General features: G+C 30.9%; 1 protein-coding gene across 1 annotated transcript in view; it reads right to left on the bottom strand.

The window, feature by feature from the left end:
• LOC657148 (sodium-dependent serotonin transporter) overlaps positions 1-10472 on the bottom strand; it is a 31984-nt gene extending 21512 nt beyond the window's left edge. The window contains exons 1-2 of the mRNA XM_963624.4: positions 9827-10472; positions 968-1279 (exon numbers count right to left, since the gene is read on the bottom strand). Of these exons, the coding sequence (XP_968717.1) occupies positions 968-1238 (271 nt within the window). The 5' untranslated portion in view covers positions 1239-1279; positions 9827-10472. The remainder of the gene's footprint in view (positions 1-967; positions 1280-9826) is intronic.
• Positions 10473-13720: the final 3248 nt, after the last annotated feature.

The following is a 13720-nucleotide window of genomic DNA, read 5'->3' as shown; positions in this document are numbered from 1 at the left end:
TCTTTTTGAAAAAATTAAAATGCCCAATTAACTTCAAACATTTGAGAAGAGGAATTTCAGTCAATAAAACGTAGTTTTTCAAAACGTTGTTTGTTCAGAATTCATTTTTCCGTTAAAAAACTACATTGACTAAATAAATTTTCTTTTTAAAAACTTCAATTACTTATAAGTTTTCAAAATGTTTCTCTAAAATTCATTTATGCGTAAAAATTGCTTTGAATAAATTGAGTTTTGTTTTCGTCACTTTCATAAGAAATGTAGCCAACGCATGATTTGCTCAGATTTCATATCTAAGAGTTTTTGTTTTGTAAACTTTGGAATGCCTGAATTAATTCTCTCAAACGTTTGTGTAAAAAATTACATTGGGTAAAAACAAATTTTCTCGTAAAATTCGGAGAAGAATTCTCTAACTTTTCAGTATTTATTTGCGTGTGGAGAAGTGCAACTCTTCTTAACTGAAGTTACTTTTCTACTCTCAAATAGGTAAATGTTGAAAATTTTAAATTCTTCACTAGATTTTTTCCATTAACTTTTCGTCTTTCGTCGTACAAATAGCTATTTTAAAAACTTGAAATCCTGCAAACGACGTTTGAGAAGAGGATTAGGAAAAGGATGATTAAATTAGAATTGCCCTGTTTATTTAGCTGTTATTTTCAACTCAAAAAAATTCAAGGAATAATTTGAGTTTTCCTCGAATGACTAATCCCTGATTGATCGCAGGCAATAACCGCGTCACGCAAAACCCCACTTGAATTCTTCCTAGTCAAACGGTGCCAAAACATGGCCATTTGTTCCTCATCAGCCGTCAGAAACTCGATTTTGCATCTTCGACTCATCAATAAATCTCTTATTCAATCTCTCATTAGTTTCGCATTCAATGAAGCATCTGTCTAATCTCATTAGATTAGACGGGTTGGCGTGCGGATCAAACTTTCTCTCAATGTAAATAGATTTATTAGATATTTACCGCCTCCGTTCTGGTAGCAGATGTAGGGAAACCTCCAGACGTTGCCCAAGTCGACGGCGAAGCCCACCACCGCCAACAGAAACTCCACTTTCTTGTTCCATGTCTCTCGGCGGCGGTCGGGAGTCAGGGCCACCACCACAACACGAGTGGGGTCTTTGGGCGGCTGTTGCAGCTTCGAATTTTTGCACTCTTTGCTTTTCAGCGGCGATTTCTTGCAGTTTTCGCTCGGGGGATGCGAGTTCTCCTTGCAGTCGCCTTCGGCCTCCGACATTGCGCTGGAGGTGGATTAGGGGCGAGGAGACGAGTTCATCCCTTCACAAAAAAGGAAAAATAGTTGGGACACCTTACATTACATTTCTGGACAATTAATAGTTGTTGAAGATTATTAATAAATTTATAAACAAATTTCAAATTTTCGCTGATTATTAGTTTATCTCATTACTAGTTAATATCTGGGGTGTTAATGCTAAAACGAAATAGGTCCAATTTTAGAAATTTTGAGAACAATATATGCTACAGAATCTCTTTCAAATGCAATAATTAATTTATTTAAATCTTAATTAACGATTTTCTTATAACACTGAATATTTGTGAGCATAACTAATAATAACACAGAAATGAGAAATGAGCGTTTGCTATTAAATATGTGACTTTGTACAAATTAATTTTTTAGAATTGTTCTGAAATTTCTTATACTTAGAATTAATTAACTAATAAAATGTCTAAATAATGTATAAAAATTGTTTCAAGTTTAAGTTTATTTGTTGCATAGCTTATACATTTTGTAGCTACAAAAATTATTGAAGATTTTACACAAAAAATTATCTTTCTGTTTCTTGTCTTATTTTATAAGTATGTAGTGATTATTTATGTGGTTCTGTGCTAATAATTAAAAAAATATGCAAAACATTCGTCCTAAAACACAAAAGAACAACAAGATGATGTTTTTCCAGCATTTCTTTGTGTTGTTTAAGATTTCTTTTCATGTTTTTATTATTATTACCAGAAAGATAAAGGAGTGTACTATTAAAAACAGTAAGCAATTAAATGTGTCGGTTTTCATTGCTCAAAACTCAATACCTGCCAATCAAAAATGTAGCATTTATTTTATTTTACAAAAAACTTTTTTGAAAAACATATGAAGTAAATATTAAAAAAAGTGAAAAATATCAATCTTGCGCCACTGATCTACAATAGTATATTAAAAAACGAGTTTCATAAGACCAGTCTTGAAGCACGAGCTCAAGTTTAAAAAACAAGTGACGTCTCACGAGGTATTTTAAAGAATGTTTTTATACTACTTTTTAGTAATCTGCCCATATTTTCGGAACAGGTACTTTGGATAATAAAAATTAAGTTTGAGTCTCACTTACTCTATTTCAGGGATGCTGAGAAATAATTAATTTTTGAGAAACTTACACATTTTACTAGATATCTTGAAAACTATTGACGATAAGTGAAGACTGAATACATATTTGGAATCCTTGAACAATTTTGTTGGTATATTTATTTTGAAAATCATAATTCTGGCACTTGACCAAAATTTTAAGAATAACTTTGACAAGATTTAGCCAATATATCAAAAATTATTATTATTAGATAAAAACTGATATCTTCGGAATTCACGGATAATTTTGTATGACAAAAAGCATATTTGGACCTGATTAGCTGATTTCTGTGACCTTAAAAAATTATAATTCTAATAACATGTGACCTGACATGGTTTAATATTTTTCAAAAAAATATTAACACATTTTAGCCGAAATCTCGAAAATTATTAGTTTGGAAAGAAAGTTTTGCCCGTTTTATATTCGGAGAATCAAAAAGATCTTCAATTTAGATTATTATAATGGAACAAGTCATATATTTTTTTAAAGCTTATTTGGAAAAATAAATAGAACACTCTGCATTATATTTTTCAACAATTGATAATTGTTGAAGATTATCAACAAATTTGTCCACGAATTTCAAGTTTTCGCTGATCATTTTTTTGTTGGTAACATTTTAAATATTCTTTTTAATATCTAAATCCTAGATTACAAACACTATTTTAAAACACGCTTCCAACGTGTTTTAAATTAAAATGTTCCAACAAAAAAAATTTGAATAACACTTTTGCGAAAACGCTTAAAGTTCTCGGGTCTCTAGGTATGCAACTCGCATACGCTCCTTGCATAACGACAGCCTTTGGACTTTAAGCTTGTGTTTTCGCACTCGTATTATTAATAACTATACGAGTTAATATTTTAAGGGTTTGTTTCATAATCAAATTTAAAGGAGTATTAAATTAAATGTTGTTTATATTGTGGTGTCACCACAATATAAACAACATTAACTTTAAAGTCCCTTTATTTCGGTTATGAAACTGGCCCTAATTATTTCTTATTTGCCACTGATTTTACTTCTGAAATTTCTAAAATCAAAATTTTTCAACAAATTAGACATTAGACTGTCCTTATGCGAAATTGGTCAAGGGTTCAAACAGTTTTTACTTCAGCAATTCGTATCAAGGCATAAAAATTAACACTCAGTGCTTTTCTTATGCAAAAGTGCTCATAGATTCAAAATATCTTATTAGCTTATGCCTGTTTTAAAGATTTTTGACCTATTCTACAGGGTAAGTCAATAGTAGGTTACTCTAACATGTTCTTGGATGCAACCAAAAATATACATTTAATTCTTTTAACGATAAATTGACCTGGTTAGTTGGATTCAGCATTATTGGTGTCGCATATCTCTAAAAATTCAGAAATAACCAACTATTGACTCACCCCGTACTAAAAATTCTAGGTACTATTTTTACCAAAAATCTTCAAACCATTTGTATTTATATTTTTTAACGTCGCAAAAATAAACAAAATACGCAAAAATTAAATTTCCTCTATGTGGAATCAACCAAAGATCAGACCTTGTGAAGTTACGTGAAACACTCTGTATAATTTCCCAAAACTACAGAAATCACCGAGTTTGACTGAAATTAGATGTTTCTTATGCAAAATAGTTCACAGAATTCAAATATGTAATTAGTTTCTACTTGGCATTAATAGTTTTCAAGATGGATAAAATATGTCACTGCTTTTTTTCTATCATCAAATGGTCCGTGGTCAGTTGCTAAAGAGTTAAAATTTTCCACACACACTACAGACATCAATAAATTAGACCAAATAATATATACTTTTCTAATTAAGATCATTTAAAGAATTCCGACTTTGTAGTTAGTTTTTATCTACTGTTAGTATTTTTTATGATATCGACCAAAATGTATCACTGTTTTTTCAAAATTCACCTTAATTACATTTAGGGCGTTTTGTCATTTCTTCACGCAATTTCAATGGGCTTTATCTCTTATCGTGTTTTTTCAGGCCGCTGATGGGATCACGTCACATTTCCATCCGCTTTCATATTAAAAATGTTAAAACTGTCTTGATTAAATCAAACCGGGGTTAGAGTCACAGGTGCTCCTAATTATCATAATCGACTGACTCGGTTTATCCATGTAAAAGCAATTTATGAAATTAGGGTCCAGTTGATGAAATAAATTTCGCTCAACTATGACTCTAATCCAATTTGCTGCCAATTAATGTGATTTACCACAACTGATTCTTTGAAATTAATTGCATTTTGCAATGATGAAAGTGCGCGTTTTATGCATATTTTAAGAGGCCACAAATCGCGCTTTATTATTAGATTGTTACACGGTTTTTACGATGGATATCGGTTGTGTTTTATTGGAGGTCGTATTATTGTAGCTGCTGGAAGTTATCGATAATGGCCGAGGCCTAACACCAAACGATGGCAATATAACACGTTTGAATGTCGCTGCGATTTCTTCTTCGTGTCTTTTCCGGTGGAGAAAAATGACACGGTTTCGAAACGGCCGAGTAATTGATTTAGCGAATCAACGGCGAGTTTCGAATAGTTGCGAACTTGTTGAAATATTAATAAAACTTGGAACAGAAGCAATAAACGAGTTATTAGTAAACTGTGCTGCACTTAACGGTGGAAAGCAAATATTCCAATATTTACCGAAAGCCTAAAAGTTGAAATTTAAATTCTGTATCAAATAATGTAAACTTTTAAATTGCCTGACCCGGCGCATCCACCCATTTTGTAAAAAAAATTCAAATGAAACAACTTGTTGCCTCAAAACCCAAACCAAATGACCAACTTTTTGGCAAACAGATCGATCATTTCTTTTCTCTGTATAAAACACACAAGTTGAGCAAATACCGCACACATCTTTACTTTGGCCCAATCCAGGACCGGTGTGAAGAATTTAAATTTAATAAATTATGGATCGGGTATTTGTTTCACTATCAGTTTCATAATCAAATTTAAAGAAGCATTTAATTAAATGTTGTTTATATTATGGTGATTACTATAGATTTATTGACAAAACTTTCACATTCTAAATCAACATTAAATTTAAAGTCCCTTTATTTCGATTATGAAACTGGCCCTAATTAATTCTTATTTGCCAATGATTTAACTTTTGCAATTTCTAAAATCAAAATTTTTCAACAAATTAGGCCGACATTAGACTGTCCTTATGTGAAATTATTTAGGAGTTCAAACAGTTTTTACTTACTTCAGCAATTCGTATCAAGGCATAAAAATTAACACTCAGTGCTTTTCTTATGCAAAAGTGCCCATAGATCAGAATATCTTATTAGTTTTTACCTATTTTAAAGATTTTTGAGCTATTCTACAGAGTGAGTCAATAATGGGTTACTTCTAACATATCCTAGGATGCAACCAAAAATACTAACTGCAACGTCCTTTGATTTTTAAAAACATTAACCAAATTAACAATGGTTTTTTATCTTTTAAATAATAATAATCCATAATGAAATTTTAGCAAAACTGTCAAGGCTAACTTGACACTACTCAGAACAATGAAATCGTGGATTAAATTTAATTCTTCTAACGATAAATTGATCTGGCCAATTGGATTCAGTATTATTGGTGTCGCATATCTATAAAAATTCAGAAATAACCCACTATTGACTCACCCTGTACCAAAAATTCTAGGTACTATTTTTACCAAAAATTTTCAAGTCATTTGTATTTATATTTTTTAACGTCGCAAAAATGCCTCAAAACGCAAACCAAATGATTTCGCAAACAGATCGATCATTTCTTTTCTTTGTATGAAACACACATAAAGCACACATCTTTACTTTGGCCCAATCCAGGACCGGTGTGAAGAATTTAAATTTAATAAATTATGGATCGGGTATTTGCAACCAGTCAAGGTTTTATTTTTATAGGATCGGCAAATTTCGCCGCAATTTCAAGGGATCGTTCATTAGAATTGGAAATCCAAGTGGCCGCATAATTTTATAACCCGTATTATTAGCGTTTCTTTTCTCACTTTCCTCCCAAAAACAAACATGCGAAACTTCAATCATTTGTTCCACACACATAAAGTCGCTATTACTTTTGTTCGGATTCAAGTTTAATGCCACAATCAATTACGTCTGGCATTACGAGTTCATAAAGCAAACGCTTGACATGTGTGTTAAAAAGGAATTTGCTGTCGGTTGTTGTTGCATGTTGGCGACTGTTCTGTTCGATACTGCGTGACAAAGAAAGGTCAAACCCTACCGCAACACTTATAATTATGCCATTATTACGCGGATTCAACACATTACCGAAAAATGGACGGAAATTTGGGGCCAATTATTGATCGGGAACCGCTAAAAAGACACCGGATTCGACGTAACATCACGTGTTTGGATTGATATTTTAATATTTAGTGCAATTTCCAGTTACTACACGCCCATTATCTGGAATCGAAAATGCGGCTGCATCCAGAAACACGCGAGAAATTATTGTTTGTTGACAAAAATAATAATTCTTAAATGTCAAAAAGTCAAACATGTTTCGTAATTCTATTCCCAGAGTTCGCATCGGGAAGTAAATAAACTCCCACGCGGGAGGAAATGGAAGGGTTTCCTCCCTGTAATTACAGAAGCAGTGTCGTGTGGAGTTTCCTAAACTATTTTGCCATTATTTGTTTAAAATCTGCCTCAAAACATACGTTATTATTTCTATTAAATTTTGATTTATAACATTTAAACAGTTAAATTAAATGTCGACTTTAATAAATCAGCCAGTCCATCTTAATAAATTTTTAGATTGTATTTTCATTTTTTATGATCAGTATCAGTAAAAGTGAATTTTTCTTTATAGGAACTTAGTACCAGTCAGTCAAACTTTTAGCAAGAAATACAAATTGATGACGAACGGGACACAAAAAAGACCTCACATTTTTGTCATCATAAAATTCTATTAATTTAAAAGGCACTAATACCAACAATTATTTTTGTAGAAAACTTTTGAAACCACGAAACCGAAGAACAAGATAATGTGTAACGACTTCTGAAAGATTTACTTTCTCTTTATTATACATGACGGACGGGACAAAGAATTTTGTGCATGAAAATAAATCTGAAAAATGAATTTGTACATGTTTTAATTATTATTAAAGACTTAAAATATATTAAAAATAAAATTAAACATTATTGGTCTTGTTTAGCGACGACAGGAATTCATAACAGACGATGTCTGTTACGCAAAAGTTACATAAATAAAAATAATATTTCTAATAGATTTACTAACCAATCCCTTTTCTAAACTACCCGAAACTAGAAAAGTACCCTCCAAAAATTATTCAACAGTTGTAATACGTCAGCTGTCAAAAGTATTTTATGTTATCGCCTACAAGGTAATGTATGTAAATTTTAGAACTCAATGATTTAGTACTTCAATTAAAATAATTATCCTCTCCCATTTTAAATCCACAATAATTATTTTGTCGCAAAATACATGAAAAATAAACCGAATAGTGTATTTTGAAAGAAACTAAAATTATTTAGAAAATTTCAAAATCAGGTTGCATTGTAATATAACCAGTTTTTAGTTTTATAAATGTTCGCGGTAGTATTTAAATTAGATTCATAAAATCCCAAAATATCGATTCTTTATTAGAAGTTCTCTGTTTGCATAAAAAAATTGCATCAATTGTTCAAAAAAAATACGTTTCCGTTTTTCCTTTTTTCCAGATTTCAAATTTTTGTTGTCAATTGTTTGGCATTATAAAATTACTAAGTTTCTTAGAAAGACCCACAGAAAAAAAAATCATTGATTTATTTATTGTCCGCTATTATTACTTTCTATAGACTGCGTTTTACAAATTATTATTTTACAAAAAAGGTATCACTCGTTTTTTACTTTTATTGGTCTTTTTTAATTTTTCATCAAGAATTGTTTCAATTTCGAAAATTCGGTTTATAAAAAAGCCGTTATTTTTTTAGTATTATTATTAAAAGTTTTATGTTTGCATAAAAAATTTTGGCGTTGGGATTTCCATTAATTTGAAGATAGTTTCCGAGGATTTTACCTCTTTATAAAAATTTTGTTTATCATTTACAAAAGTTTTTTCTTTTGTAAATGATGAATATTTTTTTCATCTACTCTGTGTCATAACAATATATCATAAGTAATATCTTAAGATTTTCAACTATGTTTCTTCTCACGATTTTAAATTTATATATTTTTCGTTTTCAAAATCTATAGTTTCAAAACTACATATATTTTGCAGTCTTTTGTTTTTAAAAACCCACTACAAATTTATAACTCATTTAATGATTTTTCAGAAGTGTCAATAATTTTGTTCAAGATTTCAAATTTCTATTTAACATTATTGGGCTTTAGGTTCTTTAGTTTGTTTGAATTCTAAGAAATAAACTTTAAATTAATTTAATGCTCTGTTGTAATCACTTCCTTTAGACTGTGTTTTCAATATTATTTTACAAAAAAAATCTTTAGTCTTGCACCAAGTTCGAAAAAAATAAAAATGTTTTGTCTTTTTTCTTTTGATTGTTTTTATGCTAATAAGTGTTTCAGTTTTTTTCTGAAATTGGTATTTTTTCAAGACTGTTTCTCCACATGAAAATGTCTTTATCTTCAGCAATTTTAAGACTGCATTAACTTCAAAATATATGTTTATTTCCAAAATTTCTTGTGTGTTACTTTTGTAGTTTTTAAAAGTTACATAACATTTTCTATTTTACGAAAATCTTAACATTTCATTTCAAAATATCAGTTTTTTCTGCAGTTAAAAAAAACAATAAATTATTCATTTTAAATCTTAACTCCTTTCTGTGTAAAATTTTTTAATTAATCTGCACATAGGAAATTTATTATTTTGACTTAAAAAAATAATAATTTTCTGTTATCCCTGAAAGTTTGTCTGTGCAGTTAAAAAAAAGAAAAAAATCGTTACTTTCATTCTTTGTTTTAAATTTCAAATAAAAAAAATGAATTTCTCAACAAATATCTACATAATAAAATATATAATAATCTACATAATACTTAAAAAGTGCAAAAAAGAAATCATCTTCAAATTTGTGCAACAACAAGATTCAAATCAAAATTTTTGCAAACAAAAAATTAACCTAATATTATATTGTTATTGTTATTAACCTATAATATTTAACAATTAATTCTTGCAAGCAAAGTGTGCAAATATTGTTCTTGTTTTTTGGTTTAACCAATTTCTCAATTATTTTCCAACATCTTTGTGAATAAAGTCAAAAAAAGCAGTAGATGAGATGCGAGAAAACTGAACCAATCTTCGAGTTCGTGCCGCAACCAGTCTTAAATCAGGATTTTTCCTTTTCAATTAAATTTGCAAGCCAAGTAAACCCCTTGCAAACACCGAGACAATTACTTTTTCTCTAGTCTGGCCGTTGTCGACATGGGGCCGCATCTGGCGATGTAATCGCAAAGTCCCGCCGCGACAAAGCCGGCTTTTGGGAGTCATCAGGGTGGTTATGATACGATTATGATTACCTTTAAAGTGGCGGTGGTCTGGTGTCAGGTGGCATGCTCGACCGCGCGGAAATGCGTGCTGGTGCTCTCTTCACTTCCTGCTGCTGCTTCTGTTCCTGCTATGACGTGCGAACTGGACTGGAGCGTGCGAACCACTGCTTGCTTCCAACCAGAGACTGCTGTTTCTTGGGGGCACCTGCGCCTGCCGCCGCCGGAAGACTCCGGATACGAGTGCGTCAATAACAGCAATTAGCACGACTATTGTGGCAACTTTACACAATATGCAAATTTTGATTTGATGGGTATTGATTGTGGACATTGTGGGCTAATGAGTTAGGCAAAGGAATGTCATGGGATACTCATGGGTGGGCTTGGGTTCTAACAGACACCAATCGAAAATTTCTTTCTGAAATTAAAGGTTCCCACAAAGTATTTCAATTTCGAGACCGGTGATTTCATGTCTAAAAACAGCTAAATTTAGTCCGGTTACACAAGTAAACCAGAGAGAAGCACTTTTTTTAAATACGTTTTATTATCCTTATTTTTTGTTTGATTGGGCTATTTTGACTTTGATGTGTGAAAAAGTGCGTTCAGAGGTCTGCACCCTCTTAATTTTTTGTTTTATAGACTCTTTAGACTGTAAAAAAATATTTGGTGACGGCCATCAAGAATATTGCAGAAATAAGCACAATCTTATGAAAATCACCGTAGATACTTTTTTCTTATAACTACACGGAACTTTACTCTGACTTTGGTGACATCCGAAAGACTACCTACTTACAAAAAAACACAAACACTGTCAGTTACATATGAAAACATTAATGTAAACGATAATTTACAAGCAGTTTTCTTAAAATAGTCCATAAAGAATTTTGAGAACCACTAGCTCGAAAACTATATTTGATTAATTAATTTTTGCCCAAGTTTTCAGTTAAAAACCGGGAGTTTTCGAGTGAGAGAAAATAATGAATTTATAGAAAAAAAACTTGTAATCATTCTTTTTTTTTTATTGTAAAAACTCTGGTTTTAACAATAACATTTTTTTTTGGATTGATAAACTCATTGCTCTTTTATCCTAGAAAATATAAAAAATATATTTTTTGCTTGGAATACGTTTAAAACACCAAAAAAATGATAGCTATTTGTATACCAAGAGATGACAGACATTATTCTCTCCCAAGGATAGATTAATGATCGATGGGGAGGACAGTAATCCTAATTATCTAAAGGAGATAAGATAAGAAGCTTTCCTCCCGTGTTAAACATTTACTTTTTTCGACGACTTCATCAGAAAATATGGTTTTTCACCTTCCAAATATTCCATGTTTAAAGGTTATTTCCTCCCTTGGGAAGAAAATTACAGAGGAAAATACTTTCTTTCTTCGGGAAAAATTACGTACTTTCATGGAATATCTGGAGACAACCGAAAAATCAATTTATGAAAATCTTTCTGTTTAATTCTGGGCTTAAAAAAAAAACAAAAAACCATTCGTCGCACACGAAAAACGAAATCTTTTTCCCAAAATTTTCGATTTTAAAATTGGTGAAATTGGTTTTGAAGATTAATTGATTAATTGGGTCCAAAATTGACCTAAAAAAGCCAAAAACTATTTGTTTATTCCCTTTTTGATTTTTTTAAAAATTGGACCGGTTTATAGAAACGTCATTAATTTAATCCGCAATTTAATACGTAATTCACTGATCACATGACCAAATTGAACTAATTTGTTTGATCTATTCGCGTTGTTAACGTTTAACAACGATTTTAATGAAAATTTTTTAAAACCAGCTCCAAAAATGTCTAAAAACAGCGAAATTTCGGCTTGATTTTAAAAGTTTTCAAACAAGAAACAAAAAATAATGTGTTTTTTGTCCGGTTTAGTAATTTCTTCATTTATTACCTAGGTTGTATGACTAGTAATTTATCTGTTATCCAAAAAGGTTTTTTCCTTACTCCAAATATATTGAATTTCCGGAAAATTGCCGAAAATTATTATTTAAAGTTTTCAAACAAAATTGTAAAAGATTACTTCGAAAAATTGTTATTTCCCGAAATTAAATTGAGCTATTTTTACTCTTTAAAATGTTTTAAATCCACTTTTTTAACTACATCAAATGCAATTCAATTTTCGCATGATTTCGACAAAATTACTACCTACATTAGACCACAAACAACTTCCTTTTGGTTTCAAGCCAAATAAATATCAGAAAAAAGTCGAAGGATCATCATATTATCTCAAAAATATGTTAGTCTTCCTTTTTTAACAGTTTAATAATTTTTTTGAGTTAACAAAAAGTGAGCTATAGTATAGTATTAAAAAACAAGTTCCATAAGACCAGACTTGAACGTGGGTCTGGAAGCACAAATTCAATTTCAAAAACGAGTGGCGTTAGCCGGTCTTATGAAAAAATGTTTTTTTTTCCAGTTTGCCCTCTTTTTACCGTTTTGAACGAAAAATTGCTATTTAATCAATTTAGGAACTTTTGTAATGATTGGTAATGCCCAGTTTTGAAAGTGAAAAATTGATTTAATTTTTTTGTTTTATTCAAATTCTGTCAATAACACGAGTATGGTAGATGATAAAGGTAATTTTGCAAGAACACCCCTTGAAATTTGTGATATTGGTAAAAATAGGGTCGCAAATTTTCTTCCTGCCCACCTAAAAATGTTCGTAAAATGTTCCGTCAAATAATGACTGTTGACATCGGACTTGGTGATGTTGGGTCCATTAATTTTATTAAAGCATTATTAAAACATCAACATGGTTGCAAATAAAAAAAATAGGTCTATAACATTACATTTTTGTTGACGGTAAAATTTCGAGAGAATTTGGCTTGAGATCAAATTTCTAAATCAGAAGGACATGAAAAAGAATACGTCTTTTTTTGCTCGAGTCAATAATAGGGCTGGGCGATTATGATTTTGAGTAACCGATTAATCGAGTATTAAAAATAATTATTTCGATTATAGATTATTCTGACTAACCGATTAATCGTATAGACCGATTCTGATTAACCGATTATTCAGTTAAACGATTAATCGATTAATCAACGCTGTAATTGTTTCTTCGCCAGTTAAAAAAACCAAAATTATTCGTAAAATGTTTATCTACTTTTAGACACATGATTCAAACGGGAAACTAAAACAAAATAAGCTTTATAGGTTGATATCATATAGGTACCTACGAAATAAATAAATAAAAGTAATAACGAGTAATCGATACATTAATCCATCGTTTTCAAAACTAATCGATTATCTTGCCTAACTATGGTCATTAGTATAACAGAAAAATTGCTGCTACTTGACCCGTTCAGATTTTTGTAGCCATTCTTTCAGTAATATCAAATTATACATTATTCTGTCGTAAATTTTATTCTTAACTTCGAATATGAAAATAAATTATGAAAATCAATGTACTTTTGTTTCGATAATTTTTAACGAAATGCAAAAAAGCATTGGCACTTCAAAATCTTATTTTTTAACTGTTCGGGTAATTAGGAGTTTGATAACTGGTAAGTGTGAAAAACTGCATTTGGAGCTCTGGCTTAGTAAAATTATCAATTTGCATTTTGTAAATTGTCAGATTTATTGATGGAACTGTGTAAATACTGCTGGTTGTAGCCATTTTTCACCCAACTAGTAAATTGCAGTTGATACTCGTACATCGATAATTGAGAAACTTCCCGGAATTTTTCTGGTTTCTCGACCGCCTTAAGCTTCCCGGAACATAGATGTGACCAGTTTGTGGATTCACCGGAATCGACACCACACGAAAACTCCCCCATCGCCTCCCACGTCGTTTGTGCATGTTTGGAATCCCTGGAGCCACCAGGGCGGAAAAAATTTGCATGTAGGACGATTTTAATCCAAGAATTTATAATTTTGGGATTGGTTAAAAGAAATAAACCACAAAC

This window comes from Tribolium castaneum, chromosome 1 (assembly GCF_031307605.1).
Source record: "Tribolium castaneum strain GA2 chromosome 1, icTriCast1.1, whole genome shotgun sequence".
Classification (NCBI taxonomy): Eukaryota; Metazoa; Arthropoda; class Insecta; order Coleoptera; family Tenebrionidae; genus Tribolium; species Tribolium castaneum.
Note: the sequence above shows the minus strand (reverse complement) of the source record. Positions and strands in the feature narration are given on the sequence as shown.